Here is a 20,903-nt window from a genome sequence, read left to right on the forward strand (position 1 = left end):
CAAAATGTCAACATGAGGGGCGTCTGGGTGGCTCAATGGGTTAAAGCCTCTGCCTTTGGCTCAGGTCATGATCCTAGGGTCCTGGGATTGAGCTGTTCTTTGGGCTCCCTGCTCTGTGAGGAGCCTGCTTCCCCGCCCCCGCTCTCTCTCTCTCTCTGCCTGCCTCTCTGCCTACTACTTGTGATCTCTGACTGTCAAATAAATAAATAAAATCTTTAAAAAAAAAATGTCACCATGAGGAGCCCAGTAGACCTTCTCTCCAGTGAAACTAATATAACTGGTGAAATTTATAAAAATAAAACAAAACTTTCAAAGTTTCTGGAAACTGTCCTAATAGCATATAGCAAATGGAGAAATATTTATTCAAGAAAATCTACTGAGCCTTGGTAACAACAGCAAGTGTGTGGTATCTGAATCATAACCTGCTTCTCTTTGACACCCCACTCCCAGTCCAGTGTGACAGAGTATCTACTCCTGGCAGGAGTAGCCAAGAAGATAGTGCTTTTCCTTCTCTCCCCACTTCTCATTATAAGGCCATAGTTTCTGCTCAGAAGGTGCAAGCCACTAGAATATCTCATCCAGTTCAGCTCTGTGATACTGGACCTCTATTCCCAAGCAAGCCACACTGAGATCTGGGGCTTCCTTCTTCTTCCCAGCTCCTACTCATAAAGTGGTGGTTCTACTCCAGCATAACTGGTCAAGAATACTGGGTCTGCATTGACCTCACCTGCGCTCACTCATAGGATGAGTCAGATACAATCATATAGCTGACTTCCTACCAGAAACAACGGAGGCCACAAGGCTGTGGGATAACATATTCAAAGCACTGAAAGGAAAAAAAAAAACCTGTCAATCAAGAATCTTATATCTAGCATGACTATCTTTCAAAACTAACTCTCTCATGTGTACATGTACTCTCTCTCAGTCTCTCTTAGAATGTTACATTCTATGAAGTCTGAGCCAGGATCTTGATGCTATGAACTTTCGCTCTACAAGTGACAAATACCCACTGTCTGTGTCTTGTAATTCTCAGCTGATAAAAAAGAAAAAGGAAATTAGTAATTGACTATATTAACATAAATGAGCTAAAACATATAAAAAAAAGTTGCCTCAAAGATTTTATGAGCTAGACTGAGGAAAGATGCTGTTAAAATAGTGAAAAATACTTGCATTATAGAGATTCACAAAGCACAAACTGCTTTCAACAAAGTGTTCATTTACTCCTTTCTTTGCCTTAGAGACTAGCAAAAATATTCCCTGATTAAAGATAGAGGACATAGGAATAGGGAGTAAAAAAGCTGATGACAATCTCATTAAAAGCAAGTTAGAAAGAAGCTACCCTTTTAGAAATATAAAACTTCTAAAAGTAAAGCCCTTGGAAGCAGCATAAAATCTTCCACGTCTCATCATGGAATAATAAATATTTCCAAAATGAAGGAGTTTTCCTTTTATTTTTGTTATACTTATTTCTTTTTTTAATGATTTTTATATTAATTTTTATTACATATATTTTCACACCATAAAGGTACATGGATTAAGAAGTGATCCTGCATGTACCCACTACCTAGTTTGTTAGTTTTCTAATTACTTTTCAGTGTACCAGAATTCATTGTTTATGCACCACACCCAGTGCTCCATACAATACGTGCCCTCCACAATACCCACCACCAGGCTGGCCCAACTTCCCACCCCCCACCCCTTCACAACCCTCATTGTTTTTCAGAGTCCATAGTCTCTCATGGTTCATCTCCCCATCCAATTTCCCTCAATTCCCTTCTCCTCTTCATCTCCCCATGTCCTCCATATTTCTTATGCCCCACAAATAAGTGAAACCATATGATAATTGACTCTCTCTGCTTGACTTATTTCACTCAGCATAATCTCTTCCAGTCCCGTCCATGTTGATACAATATACTTATTTCTTATACAAAAAAATCTCTGCAGTAATTTCCCAACCTACTTTCCAACTGAATTTTAATTTTGCTTTTAGCTCAAGACTACTTATACCATTCTACTTTTCTCTTCATAATGTGAATACAGGAAAGAAAATATATTGCACAAAAGAGACTCTTCTACCAGCACAAATGCCTTCAGTATATTATAAGTGAAATTATTTTCTTCTTCCTTTTTATGACCAACGGGAATTGTTGCTCCCTTTTTTAAAAGGTTCCTATCCAACCTAGCCAACAATTAAAACAATTAAAAGACTTGAGTACGGCACACACAACTTCAGGAGTCAGCCCATTCATCACTTTAACACACTCAAATGAGAACAGGTTTTTTCATCTTCATTCTGTGTACTTCTGACCCCAGACCAATTTCACTGAGTACTTCCAAGAAGCCAAGATGACGGTCATCATGCAAAAATGATCTCTCTCTCCAAGTAGAGAAGGCTGTTTCATCTGAAATGGACACCAAGCAAAGTATATAAAAAACGACAGTGTAAGAGGTTGTAGTGGGAGTGCTGGTGGCTGAAGAGGATCCCACCAACAGTGAAGAACGCAATATTCCTGTTTCAGAGATCACCATGCCAGCTAGTCATTATCTTAAAAGCCTTCAGGAAGAATAGCACTTTGGCAGAGAAACATGAAAAACCTCCACAAGGTGCATAGGACCTTTGCACAACAGAGCTCTCTAGAACCAAAGTGACACTCTAATACCACACTTACTGCTCCCTCACTTGCTTGAGGCTCATACTGTTTTTGTTGTCTTCATTATTATCTTGGATCTGCAGTCCATTTCTAAGGGTTGTGCTTTAAATAATAATGGAGTCCATCACTTAGTTTGCTACAATGATACTTACTCTACTGCCCCCCTGCAACATACTAGCAACTGAAAAGACTACCCTCGGACAGGTGACATAAGCAGAAAAAGGCCATAAACCTGAAGCTTTGTACCAAAAGGGGCTGGCATGGTTACAGAGCTCAGTCTAGTGGACTACAAGTAACCATGGGCATCTGAGTGGCTCAGTCAGTTGAGCACCCAACTCTTTATTTCAGCTCAGGTCATGATCTTAGGGTTGTAAGACTGAGCCCCACATAAGGACTCTCTCTCTCTCTCCCTCTGCCCCAAGTCCCCCTTCTGCCCCTTAAAAAAAAAAAAAAAAAAAAAAAAAAAAAGGAAAAAAGGAAAAGACTACAGGTAACCATCCACTGACTCCATCCATGTATCCCAAGACCAGATAAAACAACTTTGGGAGGGTTGCTCACGATCCTCGTCAGTGGTTTCCCAAATCTCCTGCTGGCCATTACATAACAATGGAGCAGGTCAGAAATGTACAAGGTAAACCAATTTCCCATATCTAGGGCCCAGCAATGATAGCAATGCTCCATAAGCTTTTCATGGGTACTAAGCCCATGAAAAGACAAGTACATAAACTGAAACTAAGAATATAGAAACTTTAGAGCAATTTGAGATTGTTACAACATCTGAGGTGCATGACCAATGAACTTGCCTTGAACAGGCATAGATTAGCCTGGGTATTACTGAACTTGTAATTGTAACATGTAATGTGTTACATGTGGCCAACCTGCAGACCAGTTATGTACAGAAGGATCATGTGTTGGTCTGTGACACAATGGTGGAAAAAATATGGTCTATTACTACAGGTAAGAAAGACTCACTACTCTTGATTCTCACCAATGGTGAACTAAATGAAGCATGACAGCAATCTAAAAATATTCCAACAAAATAGGATTCACAAATCAAGCAGCTGAAAAAAGTTAACTGAGAAAATATTTGGCCATAGGATAGAAGACAACCAACCATTCTAGTCATATACACATTAATCTGACAACAAGACTATACATTTTTCAAAGATAGGCATCCCTCATTATTTCTAAGACAGTACTTACTAGACAAATCATAGACTTTCATTAACTCCCTATTTACTCTTCACTCATTCTAAGCTTTATTTACAGGGCTGAACAAGAATACATAAAATACATTTCCATAAAAATAATAAATCCTAACTTAGTACGTTATTGTGTCACTTTACTGGTAGGTCAGTCTTTCAGTGACTTCATTATCCAAAGACAGTCTCAATCCTAAGAGGCCTCTAACCATAAGAGAAATAGCTACCACAACAGCTCAGAATGTCAGAGAAATGTCAGAGAACGTCAGAGAAATAAGACACCTTCAGCTCTCACCCAAAGTTTACTAATACTTGTGTATACAATGAATGACTGGTTACAAACCTAATTATCCATTGATACAAATCAAGCTTCTGGTTTTACAAGTTTAGTTATCCATAGATTTCAAATGAGGCAGAGACTACTGCTAGAAGGAACTATGCCAAGAACCATGAAGGATGACTAAAGAACCATAAAAACAAAACAGGACCATGGTTTAGAGGCCATTTAAATGTAAAGGCAAACTGCCCAGTACAACTCCAGAATACCCAAGGGCAGTTATTTTTAAATAGTTCAATAACTGATCTTCAGTTCATTACTCTTAATCACTAAGGAAAAAACCCTGGCTAATGAGGCATTCAATACTGCATACACCTTAGGAAATTTCCACTTAAAGAAGTTATCATAAAGTATCAGCATTTTTTAAAGATTTTATTTATTTATTTGTCAGAGAGAAAAAGAAAGAGAGCACAAGCAGGGGGAACAGCAGGCAGCGCAGGCAGAAGGAGAAGCAGGCTCTCTGCTGAGCAAGGAGCCCCATGCGAAACTCAATCCCAGGACTCTGGGATTGTGACCTGAGCCGAAGGCAGCAGCTTAACTGACTGAGCCACCCAGGTGCCCCCAAGAATCAGCATTTAAAGAAATAGCTTCAGTGTAATAAGTAACTAATACTGAAATTAAACCTACTGTATTTAAGACACATTGTATTTCCAGTTTTTTTTTTTTTTAATTTAAAATATATGCAACACTTAAAGTAGAACTTAACACTTATGGAATTTATGGAATTTGAACACATGAACTCACTTGACTTCCATCTACAAGCACACATCTGTTGAATATGTAACTTCAACATACTTGTCAAGACTAAGCAGGAAGTGTAGAAAAGGGGCCAGTCCTAAGAGGAAACTAAACCCACCTACCATTCTTGACCTTCCCTAGACACGAAACAGACCGGAAGGGATCACACATGAAGAGCTGTGAGAGCGCACTGAGAGAAACTTCAAATACAGCAGAACGTAACCAAAGATTTAACAAATACAGAGTCACAGAATAGAAAGTGCTAATCAGGAAAATGCAAGACTTTGAAACTATATAGCAGAGTTGAGTCCATATTAATTTTGTTAACAATTTTGTTACCAATCAGTCAACATTGCATACAGCCTAGCAGGTTTAAAAAAATACAAAGATACTGTTGTTAAATGTTTAAAACAAACAAACAAACAAACAAACTCAGACTCAAAATCAGGCTCTGGCAACAGAGAAGCAGAGACAGAACTGCCCTCTGCTTGACTGCCAAGGCCCCATTGCAATCTGGCCTCACCCAACTCCATGCCAACATTTCAGGACCCACGGACGTCTTCACGCCTATGCCTCTGCCATCATCCCTACTGGGGTTCTCTGACCTCTTCCCCACATCCATCCAAGTTTTATTCCTCTTTCAGATCCAGTTGGAGTCTCTTTTTGCCCAGGAAATCTTTCCTAGACACTCCTGGTCCAAGTCATCTGCCTCTTACATAATCTCCACTCTCATTTAATTTTCACTACAGAGCTTGGCTTTTAACCATCATCTTGGAGTTACCTCGAGCATATTCGTTTTTGTCCCTCATCCTAGTGTTGTCAGCCTAAGACTCCCAGGGACAGATCCACAGAACAGAAAAGACAGGTTATTGACTCACCACAAAGAAAGATGGTGTCCACACCAGACTGTAGGGCATCTCACTGTTGTCCCAAAGCTAGACAGCAGAATCCTTAAAAGCCAAAACCACGTTTGACTTTGGTTGTGAATAAATGAAGTAAAGGCGTCTTTATCAGATTTGGGGGAAGGAACGAATTTAAGTAAAATTCAAATGGAGAGGTTCAAACAAACCAGAACTGTATCTAAAATGATCAACATCAAGTCTGGACTGTGACGCAGATGTTCATAGTCTGAGCTAATTTTTTACTTTTTCATTCCTCACCAAGCTAGACAACAGACTTCTTAAAGGCCAAAACCACTTTTATACTTATTCATATCCTATATGAAACCGAACAGCACATACCAGATGCTATATAAAGGCTCTTTGAGGGCACCTGGGTGGCTCAGTGGGTTAAAGCCTCTGCCTTTGGCTCAGGTCATGATCCCAGGGTCCTGGGATCGAGTCGCACATCGGGCTCTCTGCTCAGCAGGGAGCCTGCTTCCTCCTCTCTCTTCCTGCCTCACTGCCTACCTGTGATCTCTGTCTGTCAAATAAATAAATAAAATCTTTAAAAAAAAAAAAAAGGCTATTTGACATCTGACTGATGGATAATAAAATTTTATAAACAACCAAAGGCACAGATGATGGGTTATAATTATAAAACCACATTAAGCAGTCTATTTAGGAAAAATAAAAAAGAGGTAGTAAGAAGGAAGTACATTTCTTACCTACAACACCAAATGCTGAAACAGCTCGAAATAACCCAGAGGAGCCTTTCTGTCCCATCTTTGTTCTATTTCCTAGATCCAAGCGGCCAAGAAGTTCTCTCACTTCTTGTTGAGTATATACATGCTAAAAACAAGCAAATTTAATTTGTAAGATTGTGCTTATTCTTTAGATAATTTATTGCCTATAAGAATCACTAGCTATTTCACAGAAAAGTACATAATAGTGCACAACTAAGCTGTAATGTTAAAAGCCAATAAATTCTTTAATAATAGCAATTATGGGTGGTTACCGGATCATATGTCACTATACCAAAAAATTTTGTCAAAACCTCACCTTCTGGGGCACCTGGGTGGAGCAGTCTATTAGGCATCTAATTCTTGGTTTTGGCTCAGGTCATGATCTTATAGGGGTCATGGGATCGAACCCTGTGTTGGGTTCTGTGCTTAGTGCAGGATCTGCTTTACATTCTTCCTTCCTCCCCTTAAGTCCCTCCCCGTTTGCTCACACTCTCTCTCGCTCACTCACTAAGAAATAAATAAAATTCTTAAAAAAAAAAACCCACAAAACTTATTTTCTGAACCATACATTAAAGATCATAAGCAAATTTCAAGAAATCTGTGAACTTCTTAGAGCTGTGTGCAAAGTTTTGAATGTGCATACAAATATGTATTTTTATGAGGCCCACAGATTCTCAGATTCTTAAAGAAATCCCTGATCAACTGTTCCCATCCCCAAGTAAAACCAAGAATCAAAACATTATATTAATAAAAACTCCCATAATAGGGGGAGAATGAAGAATAATCCCCAAGAGGGCTAGAAATCACAATATACAATTTATCCAAAATTATAATAACATAGAAAAGAGTTTTGCAAAGAACTTAGTGAAAATGCATTGCAAACTGTAGCTACCCACATAGTTGAGAAACCAGTAATCAGCACAGGTTCAGGATATTCCCAGACAGAAGGTAAGTCAGGTTCTCTCATTTGGAAGAGTTAAAATTGTTCAATACCATCATGCTATATTTCACTTTTGTCTAACAGTCTCATGTTTTTGTGTTACCTGAATTAAGTCTGTATTCCTGCTCTGGCTAATACAACAACTGGATAAGAACAGCATCACATTTCTCTCATGCATAGCAAGTCACCAGAAGATCACCCGGAGGTGATTTTTAGCAGCATAATAAAAAGTCTGCAGCACAAAAGTTCGCCCTGACTGCAAGTAGCTTCATATTAAAGCACAGTAATACATAATCTCTTCAGTACATGCAATACTGAGTGAGATTAAATCCTGAAAATACCACTTCTTCAAGAAAATATATTCACTACCTCATCCAAAGAGTTTGCTTTGTAAAACAAATCACAATGAAGGACAAAGTGTAATTCCAGCATACTTTGTAATATCAGTAATTCCTAGACACCAGATTAGAGATTTAAATTCTAGCCACCATGAAAAATAATTGTAATTGTCAGATGCCTGATTAAAAAAAGAAAATAAATATATCAGTAAAAGCTTTTTGTACCTTTAACAGGTACAAAAGTTACTGTTTGTCTTCAGGTTTGCAAGATACTCACCCTATCATCAATTACGACCAAATCTTTCGGTTCTGTTCTATCAATCTTCAAAACACGGTACTTTGTTTCTGCATGATTGCTCCCAACTAGGAAGTATCTCTATAAGTGGAAAAAAATGTCATTAGTTTTTTAAGGCATTTTTCCTTATACACATTTTATAAACACTTTGGTTTTTGAAATTAAATACTGTAATAAAGTCAGGTTACTTTTGAAAAGAAGTATTTCTGTTAAACATAACTGGCAGATTAAAGAAAAGCTGATTCTAAAAGGTCAATGAAATATTCTTAGTGATGTCATGATAAATATCAGTCTGGTATTTGAAATGTACCCAATAACCAGGTCAGGTTAACTTAATTAAATTATATACAGATCAACCTAACTGATTGGAGACTGTTGTTTAAATTTTGCCAGGAAGAAGCAGCTCTAGTAAGAATTAGAAAGCTCAAAATACAATTAGGAATGCTTAGACAATTATAGCTATGGAAATATTAAAATTTTATCAAATAAATCTTTACAAATTTTTTGTAAAACATGGAAAATTAATTTAATATAGCAACTATAAAAAACTACAAAGTCCTATAAAAAATTTAAATGAGTATAGTTTCCCAAATCGTTTTTTAAAAATAAGCTACAGGAAATAATTAATATTCTTTCTGTTCTGAATACTTCCTTGGTACATTATACCTGAGCACATCAGTCTTCTTAAATAAACACTAAGAATAAAATTAATAATTAAAATATTAAAAAATAATAATCTTAAATTTAAAGAAAATGTTTTAAGAAAACTTAAAGATGGCGAGTAACTTCTAAGAAAATAAGTGAAACGCATTAGGAAAAATACATAAAGATGTTCTCCTCTAAAAATGTCTTTAAAAGTGGCGCTTTTTCAACATAGCAAAATTGAGAAAACATTGCTCCAATCAACTAGCATTTTACCATCTCATCGGTCAGTTAATATTTAGATACACAAAATAAGTAACAAATAAGATTCTCTAGATTAATGGCCAAACTGAAGTATGCAAACCATGGGGATTCAGAGCAAAAAAGATTAACATGCAGTGGTAGAGGTACAGAAAATGTTAGAGAAGTCTGGACTTGAATTGAGCCTTAAAGGATGGGAAAGATTTTTAAAAGTAAGATTTTGGTGTATATCAGAAGATGATTGGGGGCCCTGGGTGGCTCAGTGGGTTAAAGCCTATGCCTTCCGCTCGGGTCATGATCTCGGGATCCTGGGATCGAGCCCCGCGTCAGGCTCTCTCCTCGGTGGGGAGCCTGCTTTCCCCTCTTTCTCTGCCTGCCTCTCTGCCTACTTGTGATCTCTCTTCTCTGTCAAATAAATAAATAAAAATCTTAAAAAAAAAAAAAAAAAGAAGATGAGTACTTGATTATAGTAATACTAGATTGGCAGTATTTCTGCCAATTTTTTGGTGGAATTTTTTATTATTAAGTATAAATCCGTTTACAAAGTTCTGACCTAGACTTCCAGGCTAAACAGAACTAAACTATGTGTTAAAAGATGACTGGTTCTGGGGGCATATACTCCAGCCCCTGCACCACCCCTGCTAAGGCCTGGGGGTGGGGAGGATGTCAGGAGGAATGGTGCCTGTAATTATTAAACACAAATTCAATTAAAAGATGATTGATTAGCCCAATCTTAAGAGGAAAGCTAGGGAAAAAAATGGAATCCCTGATCTCCTAGGAGGGGTACAGTTTAAAGGATACTACCAGTTATAATGAGATAAAAATACAGCAATTTTAATAAAATTAGTAAACTAACTTAAGATACCCAGTGACCGGGACTTGATGCACTGAGGGAGCAGCCAGAAGGACAGGAACATTAAGAGGCAGGGTCAAAGACTCAGGGCACGGCTCCAGCTAATTCCCGTGGGACCCCGCTGGGACCCCACTCTCCACTAAGAGGAGGTTGGTGGTCACCAACCCAATAAAATGAACTTCAGAAGGATGGTTTGTAAGTTATACATGTTTGTTTCTTTGGTTTTTTTTTTTAAAGATTTATTTATTTGACAGACAGAGATCACAAGTAGGCAGAGAGAGAGGGGGAAACAGGCTCCCTGCCAAGCAGAGAGCCCAGTGTGGGGCTTGATCCCCAGACCCTGAGACGAGGACCTGAGCTGAAAGCAGAGGCTTAACCCACTGAGCCACCCAGGCAACCCAGCTATACATGTTTGTTAGCAAAAAAGGGAGCCACCATCTTGAGGACTTGAGGAAAACAGTCCCCATGAGAGGAAACAGAAAGCACAAGGACCTGAAGGGGAAGAAGCTTGGCGTGTTTGTTCAAGGAACAAGATGAAGCGAGAAAATGCTCATGAAACAGCTAATACGGTGATGAGTGTTCAACACAAAGAAGGCATCTGATGGCTGTTAGTTCCTTTTCTCCCCCTCACTTTTTAAGATGTCAGTGAGTCTCTGCCACTGAATGCAGAAAGAGATACAAACTCAGAGGGGAAAAAAGAAGAGTACTTTAGAGAAAGAAAAACACGTACAGACCAGAATGGAGCCAGAATGGGAGAATGCACAAATCTTATTAGCAGTCAGTCCTTGTCCTCAGCAGAGAAGAGCATGTAAAGTAACAACCGTGAGTGGCATGTCATAATAGAAGGATGAACTGGGTGATGGCAACACAGGAAGGACACTCACTTAACACATCTGGGGAGGCTTGGAGCAAGTGATCCAGAGGCTGGTGTCCCGATGCTGAGTCTGGCCTTGAAGGACCTCTCATAAGGACTCCATGTACAGCGCCAAGACAACACAAGTGATACCTACTGTCTCCACCTGCAACCATCTTCTCTCGTCACCTGCTCCTTCCCAAAACACTTTCATTTTTATGTATAGCACTGACTTCTGAAGACCTTACCTGAATTTACTTAGGATGTCTGACCCCTTCACTTAATTATATGCACTGAGAGGCTGGGACCTCTGGTTGGTACCTTGGTTCCATAGACATGGAGTAAATATTAGGTAAAGAATGCCACCTATTTAATTTGCTGGGTAACTTTCTACAGGGTTTACCCATCTTTTTTGGGTAAGTTGATCTCTCAGTAAGGAAGAACATCACAGCGTTAAGGAAGGCAAAATCCCTGAATGAAGTTCCTAGAATTTTAATAGATCCAAGAAAATTGAAAGAGAAATTGCATTAGGACTTTGCTTTGGCAGCTTGTGATAAAAAGTTGTGATTCCTGAGTACTAGTGGGCCAATGATCTATGGGCCTTCAGACCACCCCCATGGGAGGGCAGATACTGAACATATCAGGCCAGACTCTCTCAAAGACTCCATGAAGAGGAGAACAAACAGCTAAAATCCACAGAATTTACAAACGGATCTGAGTGGGGGAAAAGAAAAAGGAAGCAAATGTAACTATCCACATTTTCTCCTGAAGTGGTCTAAGAATCCTAAAACTATTTTGTGCAGAAAAAGCGACCTCATGTGGAGCCAGTTAGGTGGGAAAGAAAACCACAGCTCCAGCTTGGCCTGCTGTTGTGGATAGTCTCACTTGCCTGCACTGCCCTCTGGTGGACAGTTGGCCACCAACTTTTACACCCATTTTTCTAAGCGTGTCGTCAATCCACTTACTTTGGTTTGAGCCTGCTGGTGCCACTTACTGATTTAGGGAAGGACTGTAGGGAGGCAGGTTGGAAGAGAAACCAAAGAGTTCTGCTGTAACATGCCCAATGAGGTCAAGTGAGAACTTCTGAGTCTGGAGCTCATGTCAACAGCATATACATGGCCTTCAAACTCATGGGACTGGATTAAACCTAGTATGGAGAGTGAAGATAGAGACAGAGCCCCCAAAACACTAGCTTTGAAAAGCACTCTATATAAAATTATTCAGAGGCTGGATACAGATAAGGAACCAGGTTGGAAGACTGAGAAAAATGGCCAGCGTTTTTGGAAAAAAAACCCAGAGCAGCATGGAATCATCAAAGCAAAGGGAGGAGACCATCTGGGAAAGGAGGAAGCCATCACGTCCACATCAAATGCTGCTGAGACTGGGCAGTCGCTCTGGAAAACAGTATGGAGGGTCTTCAGAAAGTTAAAAATAGGGGCACCTGGGTGACTCAGTGGGTTAAAGCCTCTGCCTTCGGTTCAGGTCATGATCCCAGAGTTCTGGGACAGAGCCCCACATGGGGCTCTCTGCTCAGCAGGGAGCCTGCTTCCTCCTCTCTCTCTGCCTGCTGCTCTGCCTACTTGTGATCTCCGTCTGTCAAATAAATAAATAAAATCTTAAAAAAAAAAAAAAATAGAACTACCCTACGATCCAGCAATTGCACTACTAGGTATTTATCCAAAGGGTACAAACATAGTGATTCAAAGGGGCACATGCACTCCAATGTTTACAGCCCCCATGTCCAGAAAGAATAGCAAAAACATGGGGACAGCCCAGATGTCCACTGACAGATGAATGGATCAAGATGGACTACTACTCAGCCATCAAACATCTGCACAACATGGACGGAGCAAGAGGATATTACGCTAAGTGAAAAAAAGTCAGCGGAGAAAGACAAATAACATGATTTCACTCAAATGTGGAATTTAAGAAACAAAACAGAAGAATGTAGGGGAAGGGAAGGAAAAATAAAATAAGATAAAAACAGAGAGGGAAGCAAACCATAAGAGACTCTGAACTCTGGGAAACAAACTGAAGGTTTTTGGAGGTGCGGGGGGAGGACGGGGTAACTGGGTGATGGGCATTAAGGAGGGCACTTGATGTAATGAGAACTGGGTCTTATATGCAAATGATGAATCACTAAGTTCTACCCTTGAAACTAATAATATACTATATGTTAACTAAATCAAATTTAAAAATTAAAAAATTTTTTTAAGGAAATTAAAGAGAAAAAAACAAAAATAAAAACAAAAAATGCTGAGAGGTCAAGGAAGATGAGGACATGGAAGTGCCCAGGGGGTCTAACAACAGGATCTTTTGAGTGGCTGTTCTATGGGCAATTTTAGTGCTACGGTGGGGACAAAATCCATAACACAGCCGTTCAAAAAGCAAATGAATACTCTTCTGGATAAAGATGAAGAAGTGAATACCTCTGTTCCTTCCAAACACTTTACTAAAAAATACAGTAAGTTTTTTTATGTTCACTTTTTTTTTTTTTTTACATAAACCCCAAGGGCAAAGAGAAGAGTGGAGATAGCAACCACAAAAATAAAAAAAAATCATTTGAGACTTAAAAGCATGCCCAAGAAAGCTGAACCCTAAGCAGACAGTGGAGAAGTCAAGAAAGAATCCAATTTACACTACAGAACTCCCAAAAGGCATGGAAATTTGTGGCATCTCTTATCTCTGGTAGTGGGAGTGTAAAAATTCAGAAAATTGAAGATAAAAAGAAGATAACTCAAGCTCCTAAAGAGAAAAAAAAAAAAAAAAAGAACAGGCTTCAAATCAAAGATCAAGGATCAAGAACGGAATAATATTATAAATTCTCAACAGCAACACCAGAAGACAAGAACATCACGCCTTCAAAATTCTAAGAGAAAATGCATTTCGATCTTTCATTCAACATTAAATCTGTTCATCAAATGTGAGGCTGGGATAAAACATTTTAGGAATGTACAGTCTCAAAAAAAGTACTGCCCATGAACCGTTTCCCACGAAGCAACTGGAGGAGGAACACCACCAAAATGAGGCCACACATCCAGGAAGAGGAAGACACAGGATGTGGGGAAGTGAGTCCATCCCAGCTGGACTGCCTGAAGCACATACACGGGCCAGTACCTACGACCCAACACCCGCTGGGGAAAACGCTTGTGTGTGTGTGTTTGTACATATGCTGGGGGGGCGGGGGTTGGCAGAAATGGAGGTGAAGAAGTAAGATACCCCAAGAAAACCATATTTAAATGCCCATTAAGATGGAAGATGATCTGAGCTGGCCCTCTTCTGGAAAGTGAAGTATCACTTTTCAAGAGAAAGCTTAACATTTCAACATGTAGCTTTAACAGTGGTGACTTAGTATGAAGATGAATGTGTTTCTAAAATATATACATGAGCTGCAAATGGAATATAATAGGTAATCCATTTAACAGGAAGTTCAGTATCTATTAACATTATTATCTCCTTTTATAATGACAGGCTAATTAATCACTCACTTTTCATCTGAGGGAATAAAATCAGCTTTCTTCAAAGAGAGGAAATTTTAAGGTTGCCTGACAGCTTCAATTAATGTTAAACTTCACTTGAACTTTCAGAATAAAGATTTTATGTTTTAAAGATCACCATGAAGTTACCTCGCACACTCTAACAGTATTACGGGCCTGCCTCTTCGCCTATCCCAGCAATCCCACAATCAGTAAGGCAGCTCAAAAAGAAATGAGCCTCTGAGGGTCAAAAAGGATGCCTCCAGATTCACTCTTTTAAAAAAAAAAAAAAGAGAGAGAGAGAGATTTTATTTATTTATTTGAGAGATCACAAGTAGGCAGAGAGGCAGGCAGAGAGAGGGGCAGAAGCAGGCTCCCCGCTGAGCAGAGAGCCCACTGGGATCATGATCTAAGCAGAAGGCAGAGGCTTAACCCACTGAGCCATCCAGGCGCCCCCAGATTCACTCTTTACAGCTTCAGGGTTTAACTGATGGAGAAACTTCAGATCCCCGTAGAAATAAGTGGAAACTTGGTCACCTTCAACCCCACCTTCTAAATCAGCTATAATCACTCTGCTTCTCTCTCCTGTTCTATATCCTTTGATTTCCTGCTCCAATCCCTTAGCCAACTGTGTCTTATATTGTTCTCTCCTGTTCCCTCATTACACGAACCGAGGCTAACATTCGGGCTAATGAAGCCTGCATTCTTCATGCAGGCTTCATAACTTATGTTCTTACTTATTTTACTCTATTTAGTATGACAGGATGGAGAAGAAGGAGAAGTGTCCTTGAATCCTTTTGAACAAAGCAGGAATTAAATAAACATACATACACACATACTAACAATTTTGAACTAGCAAGGGTAAAGATCATCCCAACAACTTCACCCCTACACATGCAGATACAAAAATCCACCACAGCTCTGTTCAGCTACCAATTTTAAACTCAACCACTACATGTTAATTTGTTAGAAAATGATCACTTGGGTGCCTGGGTGGCTCAGTTGGCTAAGTGGCTGCCTCTGGCTCACGTCATGATCCCAGGGTCCTGGGATTGAGCCCCGCATCAGGCTTCCTGCTCAGTGAGGAGCCTGCTTCTCCCTCTCCACTCCCCCTGCTTGTGCTCTCTCTCTCTCATGCTCTCTGTCTCAAATAAATAAATAAAATCTTAAAAAAAAAAAAAAAAAAAAAAAAAGAAAGAAAGAAAGAAAAGAAAATGATCACTTACTGCAATGGTAAGACCTGTAGGGCATTCTATATTAAGCAAGGACTGTAAATTGGAACTCATCTAAGGTAAACTGCACATTCATCCAGCGTACCTTCAGGCTGCTAAACCCACTGTGAGCAAGTAAGTCCTAGTGGCACTAGACTGTATGAGCAGTAGGGCTGCATCTGACCTCAGTTTCCCTGTAAGCCCGGGTCACAGGACAGACAAGGGCAAGGGCATCATCCCAGTTGCTGAAGGGCAACATGAAGGTCAGGGTGGCATAGAGAACAGGGAAGTTTTGGGAGGAAGCAGACCCTTCACAAAGCCAGAATTACAACTCCTACATGCTATCTACCAACCCACCCCACTTCTTCTCCAGAGACCTTAAAACCCACCTACAAACAAAAGTAACAATGAGCGTCACCTCAGAGCAGTTCTGCCCAGTTATCCCTCAAAATGAAGGCTCAGGACAAGAGGCAGCCCATCTTGTCCACTGTCTCTTTTGTTCTCCTAATCCTTTCATAACCAATTAATACCCATCAACCAAAATAAGAACACCCTTATCTGATTCATACACTTGCCAACAATGACTTTTGTCAATCTCTCTCATCTCTGCCATTCTGACAGGTGAAAATGGGAATCTACTTTCATTTTATTGCTTTAATTATTAGCAAGTTGAATTAGCTTTTTATATTCACACTTCTTTTTTGTCAGATTACCTATCCACGTCCTTGTCCTTTTTTGGTGGGTGTTTTATTTTTCAGAACGATTTACAAAACTTTTTGTATATAGCAATATACAGCTTTATTTGTTGTCAGGCTACTGATATTTTCTTTTTTAAAGATTTTATTTATTTATTTGACAGAGACAGAGATCACAAGAAGGCAGAGAGAGAGGAGGAAGCAGACTGCCTGCTGAGCAGAGAGCTTGATACAGGGCAGGATCCCAGGACCCTGGGATGATGACCTGAGCCGAAGGCAGAGGCTTTAACCCACTGAGCTACCCAGGTGCCCCAGACTACTGATATTTTCATAGGCTTTTGACTCTTTTTTACATTTATCATTTTAAATGCTTTCTATTAGAAAAGATAAAATCTCAATGACCTAAATTTCTACCTTATAAAGTTAGAAAAACACTAACTGATTAATCCAAAATCTGTAAGAGGAAAAAAAATAATAAGCCTAAGAACAGAAACTGATTAAATAAAAAACAACAATAGAAAAAATTAACCAATCCAAAAGATTCTTCTTTCAAAATAGTAAATTTGATAAATGCCTAGCAAAATGGATCAATAAAAAATGAGAGAGAACACAAAATACCAATAATAGGAAAAAACGGGGAGTTTTAGTACAAATCCTAGAGACATCAAAAGTTTAATAAGAGGTGCACCTGGGTGTCTCAGTCAGTTAAGCATCTGCATTTGGCTCAGGTCAGGAACTCAGGGTCCTGAGAGTCCTGAGATTGAGCCCCACGTCGGTCTCCTTCCTCCTCGGGAAGTCACTTCTCCCTCTTCCCCTGCCCCTACCCCTGCTCATGCTCACATGCCCTCTCACTCTCTCTCTCTCTGTCAAATAAATAAATAAAATCTTTTGAAAAAATTGAATTAAATTAAAAAGTTTAATAAGAGATTGTGAACAACTTAATGCCAATAAATTCAACAACTAAGATGAATTAGACAAATTTCTTGAAAAATACAATTTATCAAATGGGATTCCAGGGGCAGGTGGGTGGCTCAGTCAGTTAAGAGACTGACTCTTGATTTTGGCTCAGGTCATTATCTCAGGGTTGTGAGACTGTACCCTGCATAGGGTATGGAGTCTGCTTATGATTCTCTCTCTCCCGCTCTCTCTACCCCTTCCCCACTAAGAAAAAATGTGATTCAAGACCCACTATAAATCTCAGCCCTATAGCTGCTATAGAAATTGATGATCAAACTTTGTCCCACAAAGCAACCCCAAGCACTTTCAGTAGTAAATTCTACCAAACATTTAAACAAAGAAATAACATCAATCTTACACAACCACTTTCAGAAAATAAAAGAAAGAACACTTCTTAACTTATTTTATGAGACCCAAGTTACCTCTACCAAAATCAGACAAAGATCTTAAAGAAAATGACAGACTAATACCCTGAACATAAAAATCCCTAGCAAAATATCAGTAAGTAGAATCTAGCAAAATACAAAAATAATACCATAGCATGACGGAGTAGAAAATAGCCCCCAAATACAAGGTTCTTTTAACCTTTGTAAATGAACTAATGTAAACCACCACACTAAGAAAATAAAGGAAATGTCATATGCAGATGCAGAAAAAACATGGAACAAAATTCAGTATCTATTCATGATTTTTAAAAACTGTCAGCAAACTAGGAATAGAAAAGTATCTTCCTCAATCTGATAAAGGGCATCTCTGTAAACCTACATCTAACATCACATTTAATAGGGAGGCTGTTTTCCCCATAAGATCAGGAACAAAAAAGAAAATGTCTGTTTTTGCCACTTTTATTCAACTTTGTACTAGAGATCCCAGCCAGTACCAGAAGGCAAGAAAAAAATAGAAGGCAACCAGATTGGGAAGGAAGAAGTGTTCCTCTCCCTAAATGATACGATTTTTTATGTAGAAAAGCTAAGGAAATTATAAAAACAAACAAACAACGACAAAAAAAAAAAAAAAACTATTAGAACTAATATGTGAGTGTGATAAGAAAAACAACTATTTTGTGTCAAAGCCTAGGTATTTTACAGTATGATGACCCTGTTCACACCCAGAGTGTGAACGTTTAGATTAGGACCTGAGCTTAGGAGTCCCACCATCATTTCGCACTTTGCTCTTCCCAAACCTTTTAAAATACTACTTAAGAATCAAGCACACAAAAAGTGAGTGACTTCTGCTTCTGCTACCTTTTAAGTAATAGGTATTTGCTACCCTGCTCTCTTATCTCCTGCTCACTTATGACTAGGACAAAGGACTACTCTTCCCCTAGATCATTCCCTCCCCATCCCCAACCCTGCCACCCCGCCACTTCTAAATCCTGTGACTCTACCTCCTTTGTGTAGGTGTACTGAAACTGTACCTTCAACCAAAATGACCCCGTGGACTTCACTTCTCAAAGTGAAAGTTCAATGCTGAGTGAGCTATCTGTTGACCCCATGTGAGTGGCTTGTGCCCCCCAATTCAACAGGTCATAATCCACATATTCTTTTTTTTTTTAAGATTTTATTTATTTATTTGACAGACAGAGAACACAAGTAGACAGAGGCAGGCAGATAGAGAGGAAGGGAAGCAGGCCTCCTGCTGAGCAGAGAGCCCGATGTGGGACTCGATCCCAGGACCCCGAGATCATGACCTGAGCCAAAGGCAGCGGCTTAACCCACTAAGCCACCCAGGTGCCCCATAATCCACATATTCTTAATTCTACACACCAGCTCCAGCTTCTCAACATGATGACTTTGGCAAAGTTCCAGGATATAAAGTCAATATATAAAAATTAACTCAATTTCTGTATACTAGTAACAAGCAATTGTTAAATCAAATTTAAAATCCCATTTGCAATAAATATCAAAACTTGTAAAATACTCAGGAGTAGTAAAATTTCTACACTGAAAATTACAACACATTGCTAAGAGAAACTAAATATCTAAAAAATGGATAGATACACCATAGGTTAAAGGACTCTATTATATGATCCTAAAATGTAAAAATTCAGATAATCCCAATTACAAACATTTTAAGAAATTTAATCTGTCACGCAAAGTCCATGTGTTCTAAACTAACTGAAAGAAAATGCTCTCTATACACTTGGTTTAAGTGTTTTTCTAGTATAATATCACCTAAAGGTAAGTTTATTTTTCTTTTCACATTATCAATGTTTGCTATGCTCTGTTTCTATGTTTCTTTCCCTGTTATTTTCTCTACTACCATTACTATTACAATAGAGGTTTTTGGTTTCATCTTGTTAGCTTGCTTAAATTTGTTTATGAAAAGAAGTCCCCTATGTATGAAGTAAAAATGAAAAGAAGAAAATCTTCTTGTAGTAGGTCATGTGCAAGGAATTTCATTCTATATAAATATGAATTATACACATGTAAAATATCTTAATAATTCAAATATTAATAAATCCTCATTTTTAAATAAATAATTTTAATTTACAGAAATGTTTCAATTGGGGCACCTGGGTGACTTAGTGGATTAAGCCTCTGCCTTCAGCTCAGATCATGATCTCAGAGTCCTGGGATCAAGTCCTACATCAGGCTCTCTGCTTAGCAGGGAGCCTGCTTCCCCCTCTCTCTCTCTGCCTGCCTCTCTGCCTACTTGTGATCTCTCTTTCTCTCTGTCAAGTAAATAAATAAAATCTTTTAAAAAAGAAATATTTCAATTAAAATAATAATCTTATCATTAAAAAAAAAGATTCAATGTTACTAAGATTCCGTTCTCCCCAAATGGACTATAAATTCAATGAAACCCAAATCACAATCCCAATAGGCTTATTAGAAATGGAAAAGCTGACTGTAAAATTCATATGTAAATCCATAAGACCTAGAGTAGCCAAAACAACTTTGGAAAAGAATAAATTAGGAAAACTTAAACTTCCTGATTTCAAGAATAAATTTGGAAAACTTATACTTCCTGATTTCCTATTACTATCAAGCTATAATAATGAAAACAAGGTAGTAATGCCATAAAGAAAAAGAAACTGATCAACTGGACAAAATAGAGAGTTTAAGAATTAACTCACAGTTATCCAACTAATCTTTAACAAGAGTACCACAGGAATTCAATAAAGAAAGAGTGATCTTTTCAACAAATGAGACTGGACAATTGATGCACAGAATGTCAAGCCCTGTGGTTGCCAGCCTCCAAGAATCCTTAATGATTCTCATTTCCTGGTATTCATGCTCTTACATAGTCCTCTCCCACTAAACAGAACTGACCTGCATAACCAACAGAAATTGTGGAAATGATGGAGTGCAAATCCTGAGGCTAAGTCAAAAAAGACATTGTAGCATCACCCTTCTTTCTCTTAGAACACCCTGTCTGGGCAAATCCAGTAACCACATCATAAAGAGAGTAAGGGAGTCCTATGGAAATGTCCATAAGGTGAGAAACTGAAGCCTCTAATCAACAACCAGCTCAACCTGCCAAGCACATGAAGTGAGCTATCTGGAAGCAAATCCTTGAGCCCTGTCAAGCCTTGAGATGACCATAGCCTGGATGACATCTTAACTGCAACTTCATGAGACCCTGAGCCCGAACCACTTAACTAAGTCACCCCCAGATTCCTGACCTACTGAAACTGTGTGAAATATTAAATATTTATTGTTGTCCAAAGCCACTAAGTTTTGGAGTAATTTGTTACGCCACAATAGATAAGTAATACAACCACATACAAAATTATTTTAATATGAAACACACCCCTAAACGTAAAAGTTGAAAGTATAAATCTTTCAAAGAAACCATAGGAAAATATCTTTGTGCTCTAGGAGTAA

At 38.8% G+C, this 20,903-nt stretch overlaps 1 protein-coding gene across 3 annotated transcripts in view; it reads right to left on the minus strand.

The window, feature by feature from the left end:
* Positions 1-20,903, minus strand: part of FIG4 (FIG4 phosphoinositide 5-phosphatase) — a 125,531-nt gene that overhangs the window by 99,768 nt on the left and 4,860 nt on the right. The window contains exons 2-3 of one of the 3 annotated variants that reach the window (XM_059176874.1): positions 8,108-8,206; positions 6,535-6,658 (exon numbers count right to left, since the gene is read on the minus strand). In XM_059176874.1, the coding sequence (XP_059032857.1) occupies positions 6,535-6,658; positions 8,108-8,206 (223 nt within the window). Of the gene's footprint in view, positions 1-727; positions 748-5,806; positions 5,879-6,534; positions 6,660-8,107; positions 8,207-20,903 lie in introns of those variants that run through there. The other 2 variants (XM_059176875.1, XM_059176877.1) reach the window with 2 other exon arrangements.

Source organism: Mustela lutreola, chromosome 6 (genome assembly GCF_030435805.1).
Source record: "Mustela lutreola isolate mMusLut2 chromosome 6, mMusLut2.pri, whole genome shotgun sequence".
Classification (NCBI taxonomy): Eukaryota; Metazoa; Chordata; class Mammalia; order Carnivora; family Mustelidae; genus Mustela; species Mustela lutreola.